General features: G+C 60.2%; 1 protein-coding gene across 10 annotated transcripts in view; it reads left to right on the top strand.

The window, feature by feature from the left end:
- Positions 1-22982, top strand: part of SARDH (sarcosine dehydrogenase) — a 64814-nt gene that overhangs the window by 23855 nt on the left and 17977 nt on the right. For all 10 annotated transcript variants that reach the window (XM_021090840.1, XM_021090823.1, XM_021090883.1 and 7 more), the window contains 6 exons: positions 1853-1936; positions 4286-4399; positions 10054-10192; positions 11930-12043; positions 16703-16850; positions 20614-20707. In XM_021090840.1, coding sequence (XP_020946499.1) covers positions 1853-1936; positions 4286-4399; positions 10054-10192; positions 11930-12043; positions 16703-16850; positions 20614-20707 — 693 coding nt within the window. The remainder of the gene's footprint in view (positions 1-1852; positions 1937-4285; positions 4400-10053; positions 10193-11929; positions 12044-16702; positions 16851-20613; positions 20708-22982) is intronic.

Below are 22982 nucleotides of genomic sequence, written 5' to 3'. Positions count from 1 at the left end.
TGGATGGATGCAGCGCAAGGCGGGAGCAGGTAGCATTTAAACCGAAGGCTCCTCCTTCTCCCAGGACCCCGAGTTGGACCCCAGAGGGCCACCCCTCCCCAGGACAAAGACGTCATGGATCCTGGGCTGCCCCGTTCTCTGGCCAGCGGGAAAGCTTAGCCACACGTGGCCTCGGGTTCCCCCCAGCCTGCCCTGGGGCGTTAACCCCACCACCACCCCAAAGCTCAGCAGGGACTGTCACCAGAAAGGAGGGGGCTCGGACACCCACTTCCTCATCTGTGCACAGCTCTGCCTGGAGGGGACGTGGCGGGCACAGCACCAGCCCCGGGGGGGGACTCTGCATGCGTCCACGCCTCCACCTCTTCCTCGTCAGCTCCCTCCTGGTGACACATCCCAGCCGCTGCTACGGTCGCGTTCCGTAGAGCCTGGCCCCTTACTTTGCCTTCTGGGAAAGGGGACTCTGCCGAGAACACATCTGGGTGTCACCAGTTGGCCTGTGACCTCAGGCCCCCCCTCCCTCCGGGTCAGCAGTCCCCAGGGAGGGGGAGACGCAGACCCTCTGGGCCTCCGGCCCCCACTGGTCCTGGCGCTTGAGCGCCCTGCCAGACGCAGCTCCCGGGGCCCCCATCTAGGCTCTGGTCCCCTCGCCAGCCGGATGGCTTTATCCCCAGCTACAGGATCCTTCAAATCAGAGTGGAGATTCTTTTTTTGTGTTTTTCCCCTGCAAGCCAAATTTATATTCAAGGAAGTCTACCACTGCTACCTTATTGTGTCTGCTGTAATTTTTTATTGTCGTAAGGTGCATATAACATGAAAGTCGCCATTTTAATCATTCTAACGTGTCTAGTTCGGGGGCATCAGATGCGTCCGCACTGCTGTGCAGCCATCGCCAGTATCCAGTTCCAGGGCAATTTCGTCACCCCAGGAGGAAGCCTTGTGCCCATTATGTGCCCATTTGCCCCTCCCCCCAGCCTGGAAAAACCTCGACTCGACTTGCCATCTCTTCGGATTGGCCCCTTCTGATCATTTCTTATTAATGGAATATGAGGCCTTTTGTGTGGCCTTTAGTGATGGGCTGCTTCTCCCGGGCATATGCTGTTTCGGAGGTTCGTCTATGATGTAGCAGGTGAAAGGCTGCCCTTCCTTCTTAAGCTGGATAATGTCGCGTCTGGATGGACCACACTGGTGACCGATGGTCAGTGGAGGGGCATCTGCGCTCTGCCCACTCCTGGCTGTTGGGAACGCGCGTGATCACGGGCTTGTTTCCAGCGCTGGCTGCATTTGCCCTGGGTGTGTGTCTGGCTGTGGCAGCACAGAGTCACAGGGTGCGCCGTCAGCTTGGGCTGCCACAACAGATACGGGGAGGCTGAAATTTCTCTCGGGAGGCTGGGAGGTCAGGGTCAACCTGACCGCTTCCTGGCGAGGGCTGGCGTCCTGGCTCTCCGACGGCCGCCTTCCTGCGGTGTCTGCTCCTGATGGAGGCGGAGCCCTGGCGCCTCCTCCGTAGGAGGGTTCAGGCCCCAGCTGTAGGGCTTCATTTCACCCTGCCTCCCTCCGCGGGGGCCCTCTCTCCAAATGTGTCACACTGGGGTTAGGGCTTCACCATGGAAATGCGGGCTGCAGTTCAGTTCATCAGAGAAAGTAACTGGAGACTCTCGGGGGCCGTGGGGGCACCGGGGGAGTTCCAGGGCCGGAGTCAGAGCCCACGCCAGGTTCCAAGTATCAGGACTTCTTTGCCCTCTGCCCCTTGTGGGGTGAGGTGGCAGGTTTGGCCACTCCCTGCCCTGCTCTGGGGGTCGGGCCAGGCCTGGGTGTGCTTGTTCAATATCCCCCATCCTTTGCCCCCAACCAGGAGCTCCTGGCCCGAGGCTGTGTGTTCCAGGAGCGGCACGGCTGGGAACGGCCAGGCTGGTTCAGTCCCCAAGGCCCAGCTCCGGTGAGTAAGCCCCCAGCACCCAGCGGCCACACGTCTGTCCCCGCCCTGCCCTCACCCTGCCTCCAGCCCACCTCCACGTCCTCCCCACCCAAGGTGGCTGCATGTCTTGCAGCCACTGGCACTCGGCCAGCCTGATGGATCGAGGGCCAGGTGAGTCATCCTGCTTTCAGAGAAGCCGAGCCCCCGTCGATCTGCCAGGTCTCCCCGTGGGCACAGGGCCCTGCCTCTGCACATGGCCCCGTGGGCATCACTCCCCACCCAGGGCGGCCGGGCCTTCCGTGGCCCAAAGGGACCAGGGGCCCGGGAGAGCTGGTGTTCCAGAGCCAGGAGGCAGCGCGCTAGACTCCCCCGCTTTACAGGAGAAATGAGAGCATCGTCTCATAATTTTGTTCATGTATTTTTGGCAACTGCAACTGTTAATGTTGGTGGGAGGATTTAGCACGAAATGATGCGTTCCATGCCTTAGTTTGTAAGCTGGTGTCTCACAGCGTCCTGGCCTCTGGGTGCCCTCCTGGGGGGCGCCCCTCCCCCACCCAGTGCCTCCCAGGGGCCTGGGTCCTCAAAACCATTCTGCTCGTGAGACCTCGGCCGGGGTCTGTGCAGCAGGCGATGTGACGCTTTAAGTCCAGTCGGGGGATGGTATTGGAGCCAGATTTGTCCAAATTAAAATCCCGTTCCCGTTGCTCTGTTTCACCCATCCCCTTCCAATGCAACCCATCTCCCGTCGTCATAGCAACCGTGTCCCAAGGCGAATCCCACTGCCTGTTAGGTGAGGGAAGCCAGAGCGAGGGTGGCCTCAGCCTCAGCTCCTCTGGGGTCAGCAGAGAGCAGGGGTCTGGGCCGACCCCTCCCCGGGCAGCTCTCCACAGGGCCTGCTGCATCCAGCTTGTTCTGCCCTGGAAGCCCCTCGCCCCCGGGATCCATGGGCAAGCAGGAGATGGGAGCAGGAATCAGGAACTTATTCTTGGTCCCAAGATGAGCAGACTTTGGGAGTTCCCGCTGTGGCTCAGTGGGTGAAGAACCTGACTAGTATCCATGAGGATGCGGGTTCGATCCCTGGCCTCGCTCAGTGGGTTAAGGATGTGGTGTTGCCGTGAGCTGCGGTGTAGGTCGGATCCCGCGTGGCTGTGGCTGTAGCGTAGGCTGGCAGCTGCAGCTCTGACTCAACCCCTAGCCTGGGAAATTGCATGTGCCAAAGGTGCAGCCCTGAAAAAAAACAAAAACAAAAAAGATGGGCAGGCCTTGCAGCCCCCACCCTGGTGGAGTCCAGGACTCCAAGTGACGAAACACCTCCAAGTCCCCCATCCCCGGCCAGGCTACACGGGCTGGGTGGTCCCTGAAGGGGCTTCAGGGCCAGTGGGGGCCACCTGGAGGGCCCAGGGCGAGGATTTTCTGCAGAGACTCCAGGAAAGGCCCCTCCCTCCCTGGACACCAGGGCTTGAACAGGGGTGGAGGAGGTGGGGGGTGCTTGGGGGGAGCAGAGAGAGACCTGGCTCAGAACCACACAGAGCTCTACCTGTGAAGAAAGACTGGGCTGGGCGGGGCTGGCCCTGCTGGGGGGTGAGAATTTTCTGGCTTGCTCATACCTTTCCAGGTGAGCCAGCCGAGTGAGGGCAGGTGTCAGGGAAGAAGGCGAGGGGAGGGGGGGGGGAAGGGGCTCTGTCGGCAGAAGCAGGGCTAGGAGGGGGCTGTTGGGTTCTGGGCCTTTCTGAGAGTGGCTGCCAGAGCACAGGAGAGGCCACTGTGAGTGGTGGCTGAGGACCTGGCCTCAGGGGCGGCTGCTGGCTTCAGGCCAGCTGTCAGGACTCTCCTGTGGCCGAGGCCAGCCTCCATCTCTCTGGGCCAGTCTTCATCTGTAGAGAGGGTCTCCCTCCCTGGAAGTGAGCGGCCCTCTGAGCAGGGCTTGGCCCAGAGCAGGACAGGGCCCGGATCCTGTCTGGAACCATCGCTGGGGCCACCGCACCCCCAAACCTGTCACCCTCTTCCTCCACAAGCTGGTCCCTGGGCCTTATCCCGCTGCTTGGCACTGATCTGGAGGCCCTGGGGTGGCCCCCGGGGGCCCAGTCGACCCGCCCCTGCCTCCCGCTCAGCCCCGTCTCTGGCCCCCTGAGCACACCCGCTTCCCCTGCATCGCCACACCGCCACGGTGACTCCGGGGTCCCTGGGGCAACGCGGGTGGAACCCCTGAACCCCTTCCTCCATCCCAGCGTCAACACGCTCGCCCCGAGAGGGGGCAGCTCGGAGGGGGCAGGACCAGATCTGCCCTGGGGACCTTCGTCTCTGCCAAGCCTCCAGCTCCAGGCCACACTGCCTGTGTCGGGGAGGGGGTGACAACCACGTCCTTGCCAGGTGCTCCCCTACGACTACTACGGGGCCTACGGGAAGCGGGCGCACCAGGACTACGCCTACAGCCGGCTGCTGGGCGACGAGTACACTTTCGACTTCCCGCCCCACCACGACGTGGTAGGAGCCCCAGCCCTGGGGGCAGGGAAGGCGGGGCACCCCTTAGGACTGGCCTCGGCGGGGGGGGGGGGCGGACGGGCAGGCCTGGGTCCGGCTGTGCGGTCTCGGGCCAGGCGTACCCCTCTCTGAGCTGCCCCCAGGCCTGGTGCGACGCCGGGTGGTGAGCCCCAGTGTCAGCTCCCGCACACAGAGCCCAGATGCGGGACAGGTAAGTCCAGGATGGGCCCCCAGGGACAGCAGAAGAGATCAGAGCCGGAAGGGCCGTGGTCTGGGCCCTGCGCACCGCCCCTCTGGCTCCAGAAGTGGGCGGGCGAGGCGGGTCAGAGGGCACCTGGAGACCCAAGACCCCTTGCTCCCAGGCCTGGCTCCCCATTCTTTCTGGGGTTGAGGTGACGAGGTCTAAGGGGCCGGGCCTCCCCCCGAGTCGGCAGCAGGCATGCAGGGATGTTCTCGCAGGGAACTTTTGCAGAGAGGGCAATGCCAGCTTCCCTCACCCCCTAGCAGCCCAGCTGCTTTGGAAAGTGTCGCACCCCAGCAGAGCGCCCCCCGTGCACAGACCGGCTGGAGAGGATGTGAAGTCCCCCACAGTAACTGTGTGGGGGGTGGGCCCCTCGGCCTGGGGGTCCCCAGAGAGGGCAGGCCTGGGAAACATCCAGGAGGGGGTCCCCAGTGCCCCTGGGGAAGGCAGCCAGGCCAGCCTCCCGGGCATGGGACCCCCGCCGCCACGTGGCACCCTTCGTTCGGAAGTGCAGGGGTGGGGGGGCTTCACGCGCTGCTCTGGCTGCTTTGAAACCCTTCCTCCTTCCTGAGCAAGGCCCACAGTTTCATTTTACACCAATCCTGCGCCTGGTTTTGAAGGAAAGGAAGCAAACTTGCTCCAGCAAGGCGCTGGGGGTGGGGGGCTTTCTGAAATAGAAGTGGCACGTGCATCTGAGAGCTGGGCGGGGGGACGCAGGGCTGCCTCCGGGGGAGGGAATGGGAGTGAACGGGCTCCGTCTGGCACCTCCAGCCTCGCTGCTTCCCAGGCCTGCAGGACGTTCGGGCCCCAGAGGACGTGGGAGCCGGGAGGGAATATGCCAACTTGGCTTTGTGGCTGCGTCCCGCCCCCGCAAAGGCGCCTCCACGGTCCCAAAGCATGAAATGCACACTTGTTCTCAGCATTGGCAACCTCCCCGGCCTGGGTAGATGCCCTGGGAAGCTGTTTGGTCTGCAGCTGCAGCAGTGTCAGCCTGACGGGGGAGGGGGCTTCCTAAGGGGATGGTGCATAGGGGAGAGTGGCAGTGCCTGGGCTCAGGAGCCTCAAAGACCCAGCGGGGTGCTTTGGAACAGCCCACTGCCCTGGAAGAAGCCTGCTCTGTGGCCATGCTGGCCAATTGCCCTGGTGTAAACACCTCACCATCCGCTCACTCCCACCTACCAGCATCACTGGATGCCAAGTAGGAACGATGCACCCGGTGGCCTCTGGGGCACCAGGAGATGACCCGGCTCGTTCCCACCTGTGCAGCCCCGAGCAGATCATGTGACACCTCGGGGCCTCTGAGGGCACCTGGGTATCAGTATCCCACCTGCTCCAGGGGTCACGGTGTACCTACCATGGGGTGGGAGGAGGTAGTGTCAGCTCCGTAAGCGGTAGCTGGGCTGCTATACTTTTTTTTTTTTTTTTAGTAAGAACAACGGGGAGTTCCCTGGTGGCGCAGCAGGTTAAGGACCCAGAGTTGTCATTGCAGCGGCCTGAGTGGCTGCTGTGGCGTGGGTTGGTTCCCTGGCCAGGGAACTTTCCCACGCTGAGGGTGTGGCCCAAATAAACAACAATGAGGTTGGGACATCTGTTCAGTGGTGGGGTGAGGTGTTTAGGGCAAAAATGGGGTGCCAGGCAAGGGAAGGCTAGGGCATTGGCATACCGTATGGGGCAAAATAACAAGAGATGTTACAATTTTTTTTTTTTTTGGCCACTGGGTGAACCACAGCCGTGGCAACACCAAATCCTCAACCCACTGCACCACCTGGGAACTCCATTGCCTTCTTTTCTTTAAAAAAAAAAACAGCTTTGGAGTTCCCATTGTGGCTCAGCAGAAACGAATCTGACTAGGATCCATGAGGATGCAGGTTCGATCCCTGGCCTTGCTCCGTGGGTTAAGGATCCAGCATTGCCGTGAGCTGTGGTGTAGGTCGCAGAATCGGCTCAGATCTGGTGTTGCTGCGGCTGTGGTGTAGGCTGGTGGCTACAGCTCTGATTCGACCCCTAGCCTGGGAACCCATATGCTTCGGGTGTGGCCCTAAAAGACAAAAAAAAACACACCTGGCTTTATTGAGATGTATTCACACACTGTATGTTTAGAGTGTGCAAGTCAATATTCTAGAATATAGTCGCAGGGTTGTGTAGGCATCGCCACAGATTTTAGAACGTTCGTCTCCCCCCAGAAGAAACCCTTCACCCATCAGTAGTCACTCCCCACTTCTCCACCCCACCCCCAGCTCTCGGCAGCCCCCGATCTGCCTTCTGTCTGCGCAGGTCAGCCACATCAGAACTTCTCCTGAAAGCGGACTCATTACAAGGGTGCTCTTTTGGCTCCAGCTTCTGTCCTTTACCTGTTTTCAAGGTCCGCCCGCGACTTAGCATGTATCCGTATGTCATGACTTTTCATTCTGAACACTATTCTGCTATCTTTTTAACCACACTTTTTCTTTAGCCGTTCATCTGTTTTTGCTTTTATTTTTTTTGTCTTTTGTCTTTTTGTTGTTGTTGTTGTTGTTGTTGTTGTTGTTGTTGTTGTTGCTATTTCTTGGGCCGCTCCCGCGGCATATGGAGGTTCCCAGGCTAGGGGTTGAATCGGAGCCATAGCCACCGGCCTACGCCAGAGCCACAGCAACGCGGGATCCAAGCCGCATCTGCAACCTACACCGCAGCTCACGGCAACGCCGGATCGTTAACCCACTGAGCAAGGGCAGGGACCAAACCCGCAACCTCATGGTTCCTAGTCGGATTCGTTAACCACTGCGCCACGACGGGAACTCCTGCTTTTATTTTTTAATGGTTGCATCTGCAGCATGTGGCCCTTCCCAGGCTCGGGGTCGAATGAGAGCTGCAGCTGCCAGCCTACACCGCAGCCACGGCCACGCCGGCTCCGAGCCGCCGCTGTGGCCCACATTTCTGCTTTTCACCTCTCGGGGTGTATATCCCGGAGTGGGATTGCTGGGTCTGGTTTAACATTTGGAGCATCTGCCAAGTGTTTTCCAGAGTGGCCGCACCATTTCACACCCCCCACCGGGTTTGGGGTTCTAATTTCCCCACGTCCTCCCACCGCTCGTAATTGTCTTTGGGTTCTGGCCATCCTAGCGGGGCGTGGAGTGGTACCTCGAAGTCTGGAGTTGCATTACCCTGAGGACTGCAGGTTGAGCACCTTCTCATGTGCATATTTGACTATTCGTATATCTTCTTTGGAGAACCCGCTATTCAGATACTTTGCTCATTTTTCATTGGCTTATCCATCTTTTTATTGACGTATAAGAGTTCGCCATACATTCTGGATACAAGTGCCTCATTAGATTTTTGATTTGCAAATATTTTCTCCCATGCTGTGGGTCGTCTTTTCACTTTTTTTTTTTTTTTTTTTTGTCTTTTTGCCGATTCTTGGGCTGCTCCCACGGCATATGGAGGTTCCCAGGCTAGGGGTCTAATCGGAGCCATAGCTGCCGGCCTACGCCAGAGCCACAGCAACGCGGGATCCGAGCTGTGTCTGCAACCTACACCACAGCTCTCGGCAATGCCGGATCCTTAACCCACTGAGCAAGGCTAGGGATTGAACCCGCAACCTCATGGTTCCTAGTTGGATTCGTTAACCACTGCGCCACGACGGGAACTCCTCTTTTCACCTTTTTAATAATATTGCTGGCCACACAGAAATTCTTAATTTTGACGAAGTGCAACTTAGGTATTTTTTTTCTCGAGTCTCACGTGGTTTTGGTGTCATAATTAAGAAGGCATTTCCTAACCCAGGTCACAAAGACTTGCTCCTATATTTCTTCTTGGAATTGTGTGGTTTTAGGCTTTGTACTTAGGCCTCTGATCCAGCTTGATGCAGCTTCGTGCATGGTGTGCGAAACGGGTCCAGCTTCGCTCTTTGGCAGGTGGCTCTTCAGCATCCCAGCATCATTTGTTCAGGATTCCGCTTTTCCCATGGAACTGCCTTGGGCATCCTTGTGGCAAATCGCTTGACCACAAAGGTCAGCTGAGGATTCGTCTCTGGACTCTGGGTTCCAGTCCATTGATCTCTGTGTCTGTCCTTATGTCAGAACCAGTCTGTCTTGCTTACAGCAGCTTTTGTGCCTTTGTTCTTTGTTGCTTTTCAGGGCTTCACCTGCGGCATGTGGAAGTTCCCAGGCTTGGGGTCGAACTGGAGCTAGAGCTGCCCACCTACACCACAGCCACAGCAATGCCAGACCCAAGCCAAGTCTGCGACCTGCACCGCAGCTCAAGGCAATGCCCGATCTTTAACCCACTGAGGGAGGCCAGGGATCAAACCCGCATCCTCACAGACACTCTGGCAGATTCTTACCCCACTGAGCTGCCAAGGGAACTCTGTTGCCCTGGTCTTTTGTATCTGTATTCATGAAGGATATTGGTCTGTAGTCATCCTATGAGGTCTTTTGGTTTTGGCATCGACTGCAATACTGGCCTCATGGAAAGAGTTTGTGAAGTATTGGTAATATTTCTTCTCGGAATGTTTGGTAAACTTCGCCCATGAAGCCGTCTGGACCTGGGCTTTTCTTTGCGGGGAATTTTAAATTACTAATTAAATTTCTTTTGTGGTCTAGATCTATAGAGACTTTCTATTTCCTCTTCAGGTGGCTTCCGTAATTTGTGTCTTTCTAGAAATTTCCATTAATGTGTCAGTGGGCTGTTGCTCATAGAATTCCTTCCAATACATCTTATTTGCATTATCTGGGTGCCAGTGTCCCCCTCTCATTCCTGATTTTAGTACTTTGAGTCGCCTCTGTTTTTTCTTGGTCGGTCTAGTTAATGATTTGCCAAGTTTGTTGATCTTTTCCAAAAACCAATTTCCGAGCCTCTTATTTCTTTCAGATGTCATTTTTTCTTTCCTCGTCTTATTATTTCTTTCCTTCTGCCTGCATTGGGTTTAACTCGCTTTCCTTTCTCTGCTTCCTTGGAGTGGAGCATTAGGTTGCTGGCTTGAGAGCCTTTGCAGGTGTAAAGTCACCGGGAGCCGGCCGCTGGCTTTGTCCTGTTAACATTCTGCATTTGCTGTGTTTTCCTTCTCATTCATGACGAAGTAATTTCTAATTCTCTCGGTGATTTTTGGTCTTTAATCCTTTGGTTAGTTAGGAGCGTGTTGTTTGATGTCGCCTGTTGGCGAATTTTCCGATTTTTCCTTCCGCTATTGATTTCGAATTTAATTCCCTTGTGGGCAAAGAACCTATTTTGTATGATTTGCCTGCTTTTGAGTCTTATTTTGCAGCTTCTGCTCTGCCCTGGGGAGTGTTCCTGTGCTTGAGAGGAACGGCCACCCCCAGGGGCTTCCTGGCTGGGGCGGGGAGGGGCTCAGGGCGGGAGCACAGCGAGGGCTGCAGGGACGTGGGGAGGAGGCGGGTTCCAGAGCCCCCCCCCCCTGCACCCCACCTCTGGGCCTTTTCAGATCAAGAAGGAGTGTCTGGCCTGCAGAGGGGCTGCCGCTGTGTTTGACATGTCCTACTTCGGGAAGTTCTACCTGGTGGGCCCGGATGCGAGGAAGGCAGCCGACTGGCTCTTCTCGGCCGATGTCAGCCGGCCCCCAGGTACGGAGCCCAGGTGGGCCACGCTCCCTTCTCGCTTCTGCACAGCCCGGGGCACTGAGAGGAGGTGGCAAAAAGCTGACCCTGTCCCTCTGCAGGCCAGACACTCCAGCTCCTTGGCTGGCCCTGGGCCCCCGTGACCAGACCCCTCTGCCCTCCTGGCCAAGCCCCAGGCCCTTGCCCACCCCCCTTCCCTTTGACTTAGTTCTGGACAGGTTGGAGGCAGCGGGTCTTCAGCACGTCTCCCGGGGCTGGGCATCTGCCCATTTACGCCCCCCAGGAACCCTCTCCCCAAATAAGGTTTCTAGAATTCAGCCTTACAGTTTAATGCTCAGTAACATTTGAATTCTAGGTAAAGAATGAATAATTTCTTAGTTTGTCCTGTGCAATATATGGGACATTCATCTTGCTTCTTCATCACCCACCCACCCACCCACCCCAAACTCACCCATCTAGGGTGTGAGTCCACTAGAGCTGCTGTAACAAAATGCCATAAACTGAGTGGCTTGAAGCAGGTTGAATGTATTGTCGTACTAGTCTGGGGCTGGAAGTTCCAAATCAGGGCCGTTGGAGTTCCCATCCTGGCTCAGTGGGTTACAAACCCAACTAGCATCCATGAGGACATGGGTTTGATCCCTGGCCTCGCTCAGTGGGTTCAGGATCCAGCATTGCCATGAGCTGTGGAGGAGGTTGCAGACGCAGCTCGGATCCCGCGTGGCTGTGGCTGTGGCAGTGGTGTAGGCCGGCAGTCGCAGCTCTGATTCCACCCCTGGCCTGGGAACCTCCATATGCTGCGGGTGAGGCCCTAAAAAGCACACCCACACCCACACACCCCATCAGCGCTGTGGTGCCGGGATTGTAGAGCCTTCCTGGCCTCTGCAGGGGCCACGCATCTATGGCCGGCAGCTGCGTCCCTCCGGTCTCGGCTCTGTAGCCACACGGGTCCCCCCAGCTTCGTCTCCTTTCGAGACACCAGTCATGCTGGTTCAGGACCCACTGTAATGACCTCTAATCGTCTCAGCACCATCGTATCTGCAAAGCCCCTGTTTCCAAATAAAGTTCGTTCACAGGGACTGGGGTCAAAGGGCCTCCACGGAGCACAGTTCCCCCACTACACCGTTTAGGCAGCCAACCCAGCTGCCCACGCACCCACACCAGCCCTGCTCACCTCCTCGGACTCCTCCCCCTCGTCTCCGTCCTCCTGTTCACCTCCAGACCCTTCCACCCCCTGCTCGATCCCTCATCCATCCATCTGCGTACTCTTTTTTTTTTTTTTCTTCAACCCCATGGCTGCGTGCAGCAGCTTGATATGGGATCTCAGTTCCCAGACTGGGGCTTGAACCCGGGCCACAGCCGTGAAGGCGCTGAGTCCTAACCCCTAGGCCACCAGGCAACGCCCCATCTGCATATTCGTTGATTCAGCAAAGCTTCCTGGCCCTTCTGCTGTGCCAGGCATGATGCGAGGTGCACTAAGGCAGGTGGGATGTGACTCCTGCCCCCAGCCGGTGGGGTGGGGAGGGTGGAGCGGGAGGAGCCAAAGTCAGGGCCTTTCCAGAAGAAAGGAGCCTCCCTCCTGATCCTTCCTCCTCTGGGGCTGGCAGTGCTGGCTGGCCGGCCTGTCCTTCTCTGGGTCACCCAGCCGTGGTGGCATCATAGAGATGAGGGGGCCTCATGAGGGCATCCCGACAAGGGTTACCCTGCCCTGAGCAGCTCCCACCCCCGGGGTTCTCCTGCCCGCAGGCTCCACCGTGTACACCTGCATGCTGAACCACCGAGGGGGCACGGAAAGCGACCTGACGGTCAGCCGCCTGGCCCCCAGCCCCCAGGCCTCCCCGCTGACCCCGGCCTTTGAAGGTAAGAGACGCCCCCGAGGCCCAGTGGTGCTGAGACTGCAGCCCCGCTGGGGGAGGCGGCTGCCCGCGCGGGGTGGTCAGGGCCGGGATGCTCTCTATCACCAGAGCGCCCGCTGGGGTCGGGCCAGGAGATCAGAGTTTGCTTCAGGCCGAAGGCAGCCTTTGTTCAGGCAGTGCTGCTGGGCTCCGAGCACTCAGTGAGTATGTCTTTGCACCTGCCCGTTCCGTGGTGTTTCCGAGGGGCCACAGCCTGGGCGTGCTCGTCTCTTCTGCCTGGAGCAGAAGAAGCCAAGGGTAAGGCCATGCCTCCCACGCGGGCAAGTTCGCGCCCTCTTGCTGCTGACATCCGTATTCCGTTACTCTCTGGGTTCCCGTATAACTCCCGGTCTCAGACCGGAGCGGGTCCTGAGAAGACACCCAGCTCTGTGGGCAGGCTGACACCCGGGTTGCCCTCTGCGGGCCCCCTGCTTCTGCTTGCATGCCCCTTGTGATGGGGAGCTCAGCCCTCACACTCCTTGCTGGCCCGGCTCTGACTCCACCGAGCCAGACCTGCCTCTGTCACCTCAGCTCCTGACCCACTCCTTGGGTCCCATGGGCACAGCCTGATCTCCATGCAGGGATGTGTCCCCATCAGGGAGGAAGGAAGACGGCTGAGATGCCGGGCAGTGATGAGCGTCCCCTTCCCCAGAAAGGGCCCCTTGCACCTCGGAGAGGCTGGATTTCCGAGGAGAAGGGATCCAGCCGTGCCGCTCCCTGTGTGGCTGAACTGTGCCGTCGGGGAAGGGCACAGCCCATCCAGGAAACCTAGAGCCCCAGCTTCAGCTGCATCCCAGTAGGACTGGGTCAGGGCCCCCTGGAGGGAGGAGGGGGCTCCGGCCTGGGCTCTGGGAGAAGGAGGCGGGAGGAGGACAGAGAGACCGGTGGTGAGAGGGTAAGGGACTGGAAGGGAGTGATGATGCCAGGAGGCTGCGGGAGGCAGGTGAGCCAGGAGGAGTGAGGAGGGCTTCCTGGAGGAGGTGATGCTGGCCTGAGCTTCAAAGGGTGGGTCAGAGCCACCAGCGGGAAGGGAGCGGAGGAGAGAACGAGGGGGATGCCTGTGCAGAGCCAGGCCAAGGGGGTGGCAGGGGCCGTTTTGAGAGGGGCCCCTGGGAGCTTTGTCTGGCCTTCAGCCCCAGCCGAGGGGAGGCGCGGCCACAGCCGCTGTCCCCAGAGAGCCAGTCCAGCTGGGGGGCAGAATGGAGGGACTCCCGTGAGGGCACAGGTCTCCGAAATCCTGACTCCGGGGCTGCCTGGCCCAGGGGCCCCGCTCTCCGGCCTCAGTTTCCCCATCTGTGAGGTGGACACTGTGACTCACCTTCCTGAGAGGCTGCAGGCAATTGAGCGAGAGCCTGAAGGGGCAGGAGGGCTGTGCGTGGCCTCCCGGAGCCTCAGCTCCCTACTTGGAAAGCTCGTCCTTGTCACAGGTGGAGGTTGTCATGGGAGCTCTGTCAGCAAAGCCACTGCCCAAGGCTGTGGCACACACATCCTCTGATGACCCAAGGGTTTGAGGGCCCACCTGCCAGGGCTGTGGGGGGAGGGCAGGCTCTGCGAGGGGGGGAACGGGGCGGGGCTAGTGGCCCCCACAGGTGTTTTTCCTGGACTCTGGAGCCTCTGAATCAAGTTCAAAGGCTGCCTGACGGGGAGGTTTGTACCTGGAGGTGGGGAGGGAGGCCCAGCGCTCTGCGGAGCACAAAATCCCGGTTCACCGCTCAACACGGAAAAACTGCAGCGTGGACCTCATATTTTCAGCCTTAAAAAACCGGTACTGGGGCTCCCGTTGTGGCTCAGCGGGTTCAGAACATGACTAGTGTCCATGAGGATGTAGGTTCCATCCCTGGCCTCGCTCAGTGGGTTAAGGATCCAGCATCGCCTCGTGCGGCTCCGTAGGTCACAGATGCGGCTCGGATCCCGAGTTATCTTGGCTGGGGTGTAGGCCGGCAGCTGCAGCTCTGATTCGACCCCTAGCCTGGAAACTTCCATGTGCCGCAGGTGTGGCCGTGAAAAGAAAAGGAAAAAAAAAAAAAAGCTGTACCAGTCTTGCTATGAATATGCATATCGATTAAATATGCGTGTGTGTCTGCATGTGAGTCACTCCCGCTAGGTCGGATCACCACTAGGTCAAGAGGAGGGGGCGTTTCACTTGTGATCAGGCTTGTGTATCAGCCTCGTCAGCCTGCAGTGCGATTTTGAACACGATTTTGTGTCACCAAAGGAAATATTCCAGCAATTCTGAAAAGCACGGAATAAAGCCCACAGCCCATAGCTCCTGGCCTGTGCCAGAGCCCTGGGGTCTGCCCTCTGTGCCCGTCTTGTGCACAGGACCTGGACCTGGGCTGCCCTCTGGCCTCGAGACCTGGCACTTCAGGGTTTTTGATGGAGCCCGGCGGCCTCAGTGTCACTCACATCCTCCTGAGACAGGCCCTGGCGGGGGCAGCAGCCTGGGGGGCTGCCCAGAGCCCTGGTGTGTGTCGGGGGCTGGGGCAGAGGACACTGCTGGAGACTCGAGCCTCAAAGGTGTCGGAGGCCAACGGCCTGGGAGCCCCAGCCCAGGGAGCGGGGGTCCTTTGGGGCCGGCTGGTTGTCTTGGCCTTGGAGTTGGTCTGGAGGGTCACCAGGATGAGGGCACAGAGGAGCTCATGGAACACGGGGTGCCAAGGCCGGGCTTAGCTGGATGGGACCGGGAAGACGGCTGGGCTCCTACTGGGACCTCAACCCCAGGAGGGTGGTGCTGATGCCAGAGCCAGGGCTCTTCTGCTTCTTCCTGGGCTGGGGATGGTGGAACCCTGGCCTGGGCGTGGGGGAAGGGCTTCCATGCCAGCTCCAGGACCTCCCATCGGAGCCCAGCCGTGAGTGCTCCTGGGCCGGAGGGGAGGCCCTGTGCGCCCCATTCACCCCCATCTCCCCCACCCCGCTCTACTACCAGCTCTGCACCCCCAACACCACCAGAGAAGGAAGTTGAAGTGTGTGTCTCTCTCTCTCTTTTTCTTTTTTTTTGCTTTTTAGGGCCGCCCCCACAGCACATGGAGGTTCGCAGGCTAGGGGTCGAATCAGAGCTGTAGTCCTTGGCCTACACCACAGCCACAGCAACGCCGAATCCAAGCCATGTCTGGGACCTACACCACAGCTCACAGCAATGCGAGATCCTTAACCCACTGAGCAAGGCCAGGGATCAAACCTGTGTCCTCGTGGATGCTAGTCAGATTCTTTAACCACTGAGCCATGATGGGACCTCCAGGTGGGTCTCTTAAAGACAGATTGTTCTGATGCTGAGTCGGGGGGATGCGGGGATGAGCACCTAGGCAGGAGCCTCCCTCGAGCTGCTGCCCACCTCCCACGAGGCCCACTAGCTCTTCCCAGGGTGGGCTGGGGGCTGGTGCTGCCCCAGGACACCCAGAGTGAATAGCACTGAAGGGTGAGAAAAGCAGCCGCAGGCAGGACGGGAGTGGCCCAGTGTGTAACCATCCTTGCGCCCTGTTCCCGAGCTCTGGGCTGGGCTCCCGGTGCCGCAGGAGCTCCGTAAGTCCCCCCAGCAGCCCTGTGAGGGGGTCTGGCCTCATTCCCACTGTAAAGATGGAGGAAGTGGGACCGGGAGGTCAGGGATTGCCTGGGGACCATCCCTCTGAGACGGGGAGCCCTGCTGGAGTAAGGAGGGAGGGAGGGAGGGAAGGAGCGGGAGCGGGAGGGGAGGTGCATGGAAAGTGGACGGAAGGAAGCCCCTCCCAGGGCTGCCCCTCCCCCGCTGTGTGCGGAATGGCCTGTGAGAGCCCCCCGCCCAGGGCACACAGCAGCTGGACCACAGCATCCCTGCAGCTGAGGCACATTAACCCCCGGTCACCAGTGACACTGTGGGGGCTCAGAGAGGCTGCATGATGGCTGGGGTCACAGCTTCCGGGGCAGTGGCTCTCCCAGGACGCTGGGCGGAGATGGGCTGCTGTCCCCTGGGCAGTGCTAGGGTGGCAATGTGGCCCCAGAGGTGCGCCACAGGCCGTGGACTCAGAGCTGGACGGAGACCCGTCTTCTCCCACCTGCGACCTCTCTGAACCTTAGTCTCTTTCTGAACCCGAGGATGGTGGCAGGAAGGCGCAAGGGGGCGTGGCCTGTAGAGCCCAGCTCAGCCGAGCCCCCATGTCACCAAGGTGGGGAGCCCAGAGACTCAGGCCCGGGGGACTGTGGAGTGAGAACAGCAACTGGTGGAGGCACTGAGGTTCAGAGAGGGAAAGACACTTGCTTGAGGTCGCCCAGCACGGGGGCGGGGGGGAAGGGGGCTGAGGCGGGATTTGCATTTCCCTGGGGCCGGTCGGCGTGGGGAGCTCTTACTCCTTCCTGGGTCACAGACCCTTTGAGAAGTGGGAGAAGGGCTCCCCTTTCCCCCAGAAAATGCTCCCCTGGCCTGTGTAGCCCTCGGGGGGGTCCCTACCCCAGCCCCTCCTCCCCACCCTTTATCCCGCGGGTGATGGGGATTCAGGGCCCCTGGAGAGGGTCGCCATGCTCGGTCGGGCCTCTGTCGTTCACTTTCAAGGCAAGAGCATCTATTTTTCCACCCGGAGGCCTCTGCCGCCCCTCTGCCCCTCCTCCTCCATCCCGCAGTCCAGCGGTGCTCAGTCCTGCGCTTCTCTTCCAGGGGACGGCTACTACCTGGCCGTGGGCGGGGCCGTGGCCCAGCACAACTGGTGCCACCTCACCACGGTGCTGCAGGACCGCCAGTTCCGGTGCCAGCTCGTGGACCGCTCTGAGGACCTGGGCCTGATCAGCATCCAGGGTCCGGCCAGGTGAGGAGAGTCATGGAGCCAAGCCCCCCGGTGCACCTGGGCCCTGGGCCCTCATCCCTTTGTCTGGGACCCGGGGCGGAACCGCTTCCTAATCCTGAATGGAACCTTGTGGTTAGTTAGCTAAACACGCTGGTGACCCAGAGAGGCTACACCAGGTAAATGCTTTTCAAAGCCCCCGGGAGCAGAGAAGCCCTTAATAGGAGACCCAGACTGAACCTTACAGCGAGTCAGTACCGAGGATTCCAGCGAGGTGTCTCTGGGCGGTTAATACACACTAGGAATTACCTGCGCCTCCCTAAGTGGGTGGAGCCAGGCTGGGCTTGCCCCTGCCCCCTTGGCTGAGACTGAAGCTCTGCAGCCAGAGGTCACCTGCCCCTCCCCAAGTAGCTCCAGTGACGGCACCTATGGATGCAGCTCCATCTAGGGGTCATCTATGACCGTCTGTGGATCATCCAGCCACATCAGTTCCCTCTCCGAGCGTTTACTGAGCTGCGTTCCCACCCATGAGGTATCGGGTCCCGGGAGGCCCTCGGATGCTGGCTGGTGCGTGAAGCACAGGAGGGTCTTAGGCAAAGGGGTACCTGAGCAGGTGTGTGCACTTTGGCAAGATCCCTCTGGCTGGGCTTTGGAGAAGGGACCGGGGTGGGGGTGGGGAACAAGAGGGGCAGCCCACGGGTCAGCATGGACCAGTCGCCTCCAGATGTGCCCACATGGCCTCCGGTCCCCATTGCAGCGCTCGAAGTGGTTATAATTGCTTTCATGTTTATTGGTGAAGGAGAGAGGACAGCGTGTCTCCAGCTGTGTTGTCCCTGAGCTGCACACAGCTGTGTCGGCAGGACATCCTTGTCAGCCCGGAGCAGGCCGGGGGCCCCCAGTCAGTGGGCTCAGACCCCCCCACAGGGTCCATTTTCCCTGGTGCCTTGAAGCGGGCGAGCCAGCAGCTCCCCAGCAGGGTCCTGGACCAACGGACTGCCCCTCCGGGCGAGGCTGTCGCTGGTCTGCATGTGCACCACCCGGCCCAGAGGCACACAGCAGACACACAGCATGTGCTTGCTGAACAAGTGAACAGAATTGGGGCTGATCATGTCCCTTAACTGCCAGGCGCTGGACTTCAGACTTCTCGTGAAAACCGGTATCTATTAAGGAGGCCGTGGGGGAAATGAGGGATCAAGCCTGGGACTCTCTGAAGGAACAGTGTTTCAGGCAGAGGAGGCAGCAGGTGCAAAGGCCCTGTGGCAGGAAGAAAAGCACTATGGCCAGGGCCATGGGAGCTGTGCTCAGAGGGCTGGAGAGGCAGGTGCACAGGTGAGGGGACAGAGCGGTGGAGGGGCATGCCTGGACTTGGGCTTCATTGCGGCCTCTGATGCTGAGCTGCAGGTAGGAGGCCAGCAGGTGTGAGGAGCCCCAGGGGCCAGGTGAAGCAGGGGTTCCGAGGAGGGAGCCACAGGCACGTCCGGTGGTCAGTGGGTCAAGTAGGAGGAAGATGGAGCATTGACGGTGGGGTTTGGCAGCCCAGTGGCTCCTGCAGGCTTGGCAGGAATCATTTGACGGGTGGCTGGGTGGGAGCATGTTGGAAAAGGAAGGAGGGGGGGCACAGACGGTGGAGAGGGGAAGAGACTGCCAGCTGCAGGTGGAGGGCTGGGAGACTGGGATTCAGTGAGTAACGCATGGACCGCGCTCGCCTGGGGGCTGGCCTGGAGGAAGCACCCCATCCTTGGTGTATGTGGCTTGTTTGTTCCTCCCCAGGTGAGCCCCACCTCCGCAGCTCTGGCTGAATAAGGGGCGGGGGTCCTGGACTTCCAAGCTTAAGGCGCAGCCTCAGAAGCCCCAGCTTCATTGCCACGGCGACCGTGGACAGGGAGTGGGTTATTTTTGGTTTCGGGGGTGGTGAGCAGGCAAGGGAGGGAGGGGGTGCCAGCCAGCCAGATCAAGGTGTGGCCCCGAGGGGACAGGCCAGCCTCTTCCAGCCTCATTATAAGCTTCTCCAGGAGGAAGGCGAGTGACGGCTTCAGGGGCAGGGAGACAAGCTCTCCTCCTGGGAATTTCTCAACTTTTTCTTGCAAATTGTCCTCTCTCTTTCAAAAATAACCCAAAGTTTCTCCTGTGAATAATAATGTCACAGGCACTGCCGATAAGGCGAAACTTGCTGAGTTGTTCTGTGGGAAGCATTTTACAGAGCGCCTGGACCACGAGAGAGGCTCAATAACCTACTGACCAGTAGAACTTTCTAGAAACACTCCACAGTCGGTGGTCCAGGATGGTAGCCACTAAACCATACGTGGCCATGGAGCCTGAAATGTGGCCGGTGAGACACGATTTTTATTCTAATTCACCTGAGCTCCAGAGGCCACACGGGGCAGGTGCGACAGCACAGGAGCAGCGATCACTGCTCTAATTGTTAATGCCAAGGTGCTTGGAGTGTGCCTTCTGGCTGATGCCTCACGAGGGCCCTGGGGGGTGACGTCACTGTCCTCCAGGGGACGCAGGGACTGAGGCTCCTGGGATTGGGGGTGGACCTGAACCTGGGCTCTGACCAGAGCCCCTGCTCTCTAGCGCCACCTGTTGTCCCCTTGGTGAAGGGCAGCCTCCTACACGTGGCCCTAGCTCGGCAGACCTGCACGCCCAAGTTGGTGCCCGAGTGGGGTTCCCCTGGCACTGCTGAGGCCACGCTGGCCCCGGGCAGCAGCCCCAGGCTCCTTCCTCCTTCCTCTGCGGGGAAGACAGTGGATCTTCCGCTCCGGCCACTCAGGGCTGCAAAGGACAGCCTTCTTAAGGACTGGGTAGGGGCTGGGGGGGGTGGTCTGGCACCACGCGGGTACCAAGGGGTGGTACATAAGGATCTGGGAGATGGGGATTAAGGTCGGAAGCATTTCTGGGCACACGCTGGGACCCCTGTGAGGCAGAAATGGGAGGCTGTCTCCTGCCAGTGGGGAGCCGCCCCTGCAGTGCAAAACCAGACTGTTTGCAATCAGTCCTATTTACTGAGTGCCCTCTCTGTGCCAGGCACACCACGGCAGGGCCCTGCTGGCATGGAGCTCCTAGTTGGGGGCGAGAACAACCAGTGTGAGAGGTGCCCTGCAGGAGACTTATCAGGGCCCCGAGGCCTGGACAAGGGTGAGGGGCACCTGATGCAGACTCAGGAAATCAGGGAGGGCTTCTTGTAGGAGGTGACAGATGAGCCAAGACCTGAAGGATAACAAGATTAAACAGGGGCAGGGACACCTGGCGGGGATGCGGAGGGCGTGAGAGTGAACTAAGGCCTGGAGGGAGGCAAGGGGCAAGGTGCCCAGGAGGTGAAGGTTTCCATGGACACCGTGAGGTGGCAGGTAACCCTTCAAGCATGAGATCCAGGCTCTGCTGGGCATGGCGGGGTGGGGGAGGTGAGGAGAGAGGACGCTGCCCTCGGGGCCTGTGGCATTTAGGCTTTAGATGGTTAGATAGCTGCCCCGGGCCTCGGTTTGCCCAGCTGAGAAAGGACAGCCTACAACAGCTCATGTCTGACTCTGGTCTCTGCCCAGGGCTAGGCTGTTCCTGTCACTGTTCCCGCTGAAGCTCTCCTTTTCTTATCTGACTGGGGTTTGGGCCCGTCCCCCTCTTGGTGTGCTTTTACGGATGGCATGTTTGTTGTCAGTCTGCCCTGTGAGATCAGGGCCTCATCCTGATCACTGCTGTATCCCCAGCACCTCCCCAGCCCAGGGCACACACCCAGGCATGCTGGGCAAGTGTTTGTTGACTGACTGATCGACCTCATTCTCACTCACAGCCGGGCCATTCTCCAGGAAGTGCTTGATGCAGACCTGAGCAACGAGGCCTTCCCGTTCTCCACCCACAAGCTGGTGAGAGCTGCCGGGCACCTGGTAGGTACCTGTTGGCCACTATCCCCCGGCTGTGGGCAGTAGCAGCGGGCTGCAAGGGAACAAACCCAGGGCTGGAGCTTAGGACTCATGTGCCCTTGAGCAAGTCTGTTGACCTCCCTGGGCTTCGGTTCCCTACTGTAAAGTGGGGACCAGGTCGTTCTGCCCGCGGGCTGTTAGGGCCCCAGAGGAGGGACGGGGGTCAAAGTCAGGCATTTCTGTGCCCCGCTCGGTGCTTGCACGTGCTGGGGTGGCCCGGACCCACACTTCAGCCTGGCCACCTGTACGGCCGCCCAGTGTCCCCTCCTCAGAGGCGCAGGGCCCACTCTCCCAGATCAGGGCATTTCCTGCCCTCCTTGGAGATGGCAGGGCTGGGGACGGCGGAGCAGTGCCCCCACTCCAGCAGGCCTGCGTGTCCTTGGAGTGTGTTCTCCCTCCCCCGCCCCTGGCATTGTGGGAGCGGGGAGGGGCTGCTGGGGGTGCACCACCTGGCCCCGAGGAGCACCCCCTGCCTGTCCCTCAGTTCCAGAAAGCCCTTGTCCCAGGACCGGAAGCTTCTGAGACTGTGGATGGCATCAGGGCTCCAGCCGACCTGCAGTCGCCGCACCCTGGGGCTGGGGTCCCCGCCCAGCTCTGTCGGCACATCTTGCTTCTGGGCCTTGGGCTTGTTTTTGGAAAATAAGCCTCAAAATCTCCCTCCTGCCCCCCAGCTTCCCAAGGCCAAGGTGAGGAGCGGGCAGTAAAGGGAACAGCCAGGGCTGCGAGGGAGCAGGCGCTGCTCTAAGCCCATGACGCCCGCGTTCGCCCACTCAGTCCTCAGCAGCGTGGAAGGTTCTGCCACGGGGCTTCTCAGCCTTGGCACCGCTGACCTTCTGGAGCAGATCTGTGTCGGGGGCCTGGGCCTTGCAGGGTGTGGACTGGCACCCTGGCCGGCACCCCCTCGATGCCAGGAGCACCCCCAGGTGTGACAACCCAAAGCGTGTCCAGCTGTGACCATGGGTCCCTAGGGCAGAACCGCCGTGGGGTTGGGGGTGGGGACACTGCTCTGAGATCTCCCCGCGAGCAGGTGTGCAGTCACCGCCAGGCCCTGCAAGAGCTCCTGACGGAGCAAGCGTTAACCCCAGGATGCATGTTTCCTGAACTGAGGCTCGGAGGGCTTGGGGGGCTGGTGAAACCCACAAAGCGCGTGAATATGTGTCAGTGAACCGGCTGGGGCCGTAAGCGGGCCGGGCGGGGGTGGGGGGTCAGAAGGCCCGACGCGGGGCATCTCCCCCTTAGGTTTGCGGGGGGACATGCTAAGGGACGTTAGTGGGGGACGCGACCCTGGCCCGCAGAGGGGCTGGAGGTCGGAGGAGTCTGGGCCCTGTTAGCAAGTAAACAGCCTCTCCATGACTTCAGAGAGGATCCTGCCAGAAGGAACCCGATAAAGACGGCTCTGCAGGCAGAGGAGTGCCGGCCGGCTCTGCTCTGTCTCTGCTCCCTGGAGGCCACGCTGGGGGCAGGAAGCTGGGGCTGTCTCTGTCTAGCTTGCTTCCTGCCTCCGTGATGCAGAGCGGCCTGGCGGGACCAGAGAGGGTGTGCGTTTTGAGGGAGCGAGGCACAGCTCCTCCCCAGGCCACGGTGGCCTCAGGGCAGCCCCGCCTGCAGCTCAGGCCCTCTGGGCCCCCGTGGGGTCTGAGCCGCAGCCTGTCTGGGGCTGGGTTCTGACTTGCAAAGTGGGTGGGGGAGCTGGGGGGCTTGGCGCTGGCTCAGCCTGGGTGTGGTTCAGGGCTTCGTGTGGGAGGGGACCAGGTGGGAGCCCCTTCCTCCCAGCCCGGGGCCCCTCCAGCCAGGCCCCTGGGACTTGTCCTTGGACTCGGACCCTGGCTGCCTCCCCAGGCCTGGCCCTCGGCTGTCTGGCTGCACTTTGGCCTCCGGGGCCCAGGGGCCAGGCTGGGCCAGGGCTGGGGCTGCTGGAAACCCAGGCCAGACTCCAGGGTGAACCCCTGTCCGGGGTAACAGCCCAAGGTGGGGGCCGTGGGATGTCGGGGCCGGAGGAATGGGGAGAGGGTGCGTCTCACCACCTGCCCCGGAGCTGGCTGCTGCTTCTGTCCAAAGCACTTTATTGCTCTGTGGGTGAAGGCTCGTTACTCCGTTGCCAGGCACCGCCCGTGGGCAGAGTGCAGGGCCTGGGGGCAGACCTCAATGCTGGCTCCGCCCCTTTGGCCATGACCCTTGACCTCTGGGAGCCTTCCCTTTCTCTCCCTGCCCATGGAGTCTGGCTAAGGAGGTGGCGGCA

The sequence above is a fragment of the Sus scrofa genome, chromosome 1 (assembly GCF_000003025.6).
Source record: "Sus scrofa isolate TJ Tabasco breed Duroc chromosome 1, Sscrofa11.1, whole genome shotgun sequence".
NCBI lineage: Eukaryota > Metazoa > Chordata > Mammalia > Artiodactyla > Suidae > Sus > Sus scrofa.
This window is presented reverse-complemented; position numbering and strand designations above follow the sequence as displayed.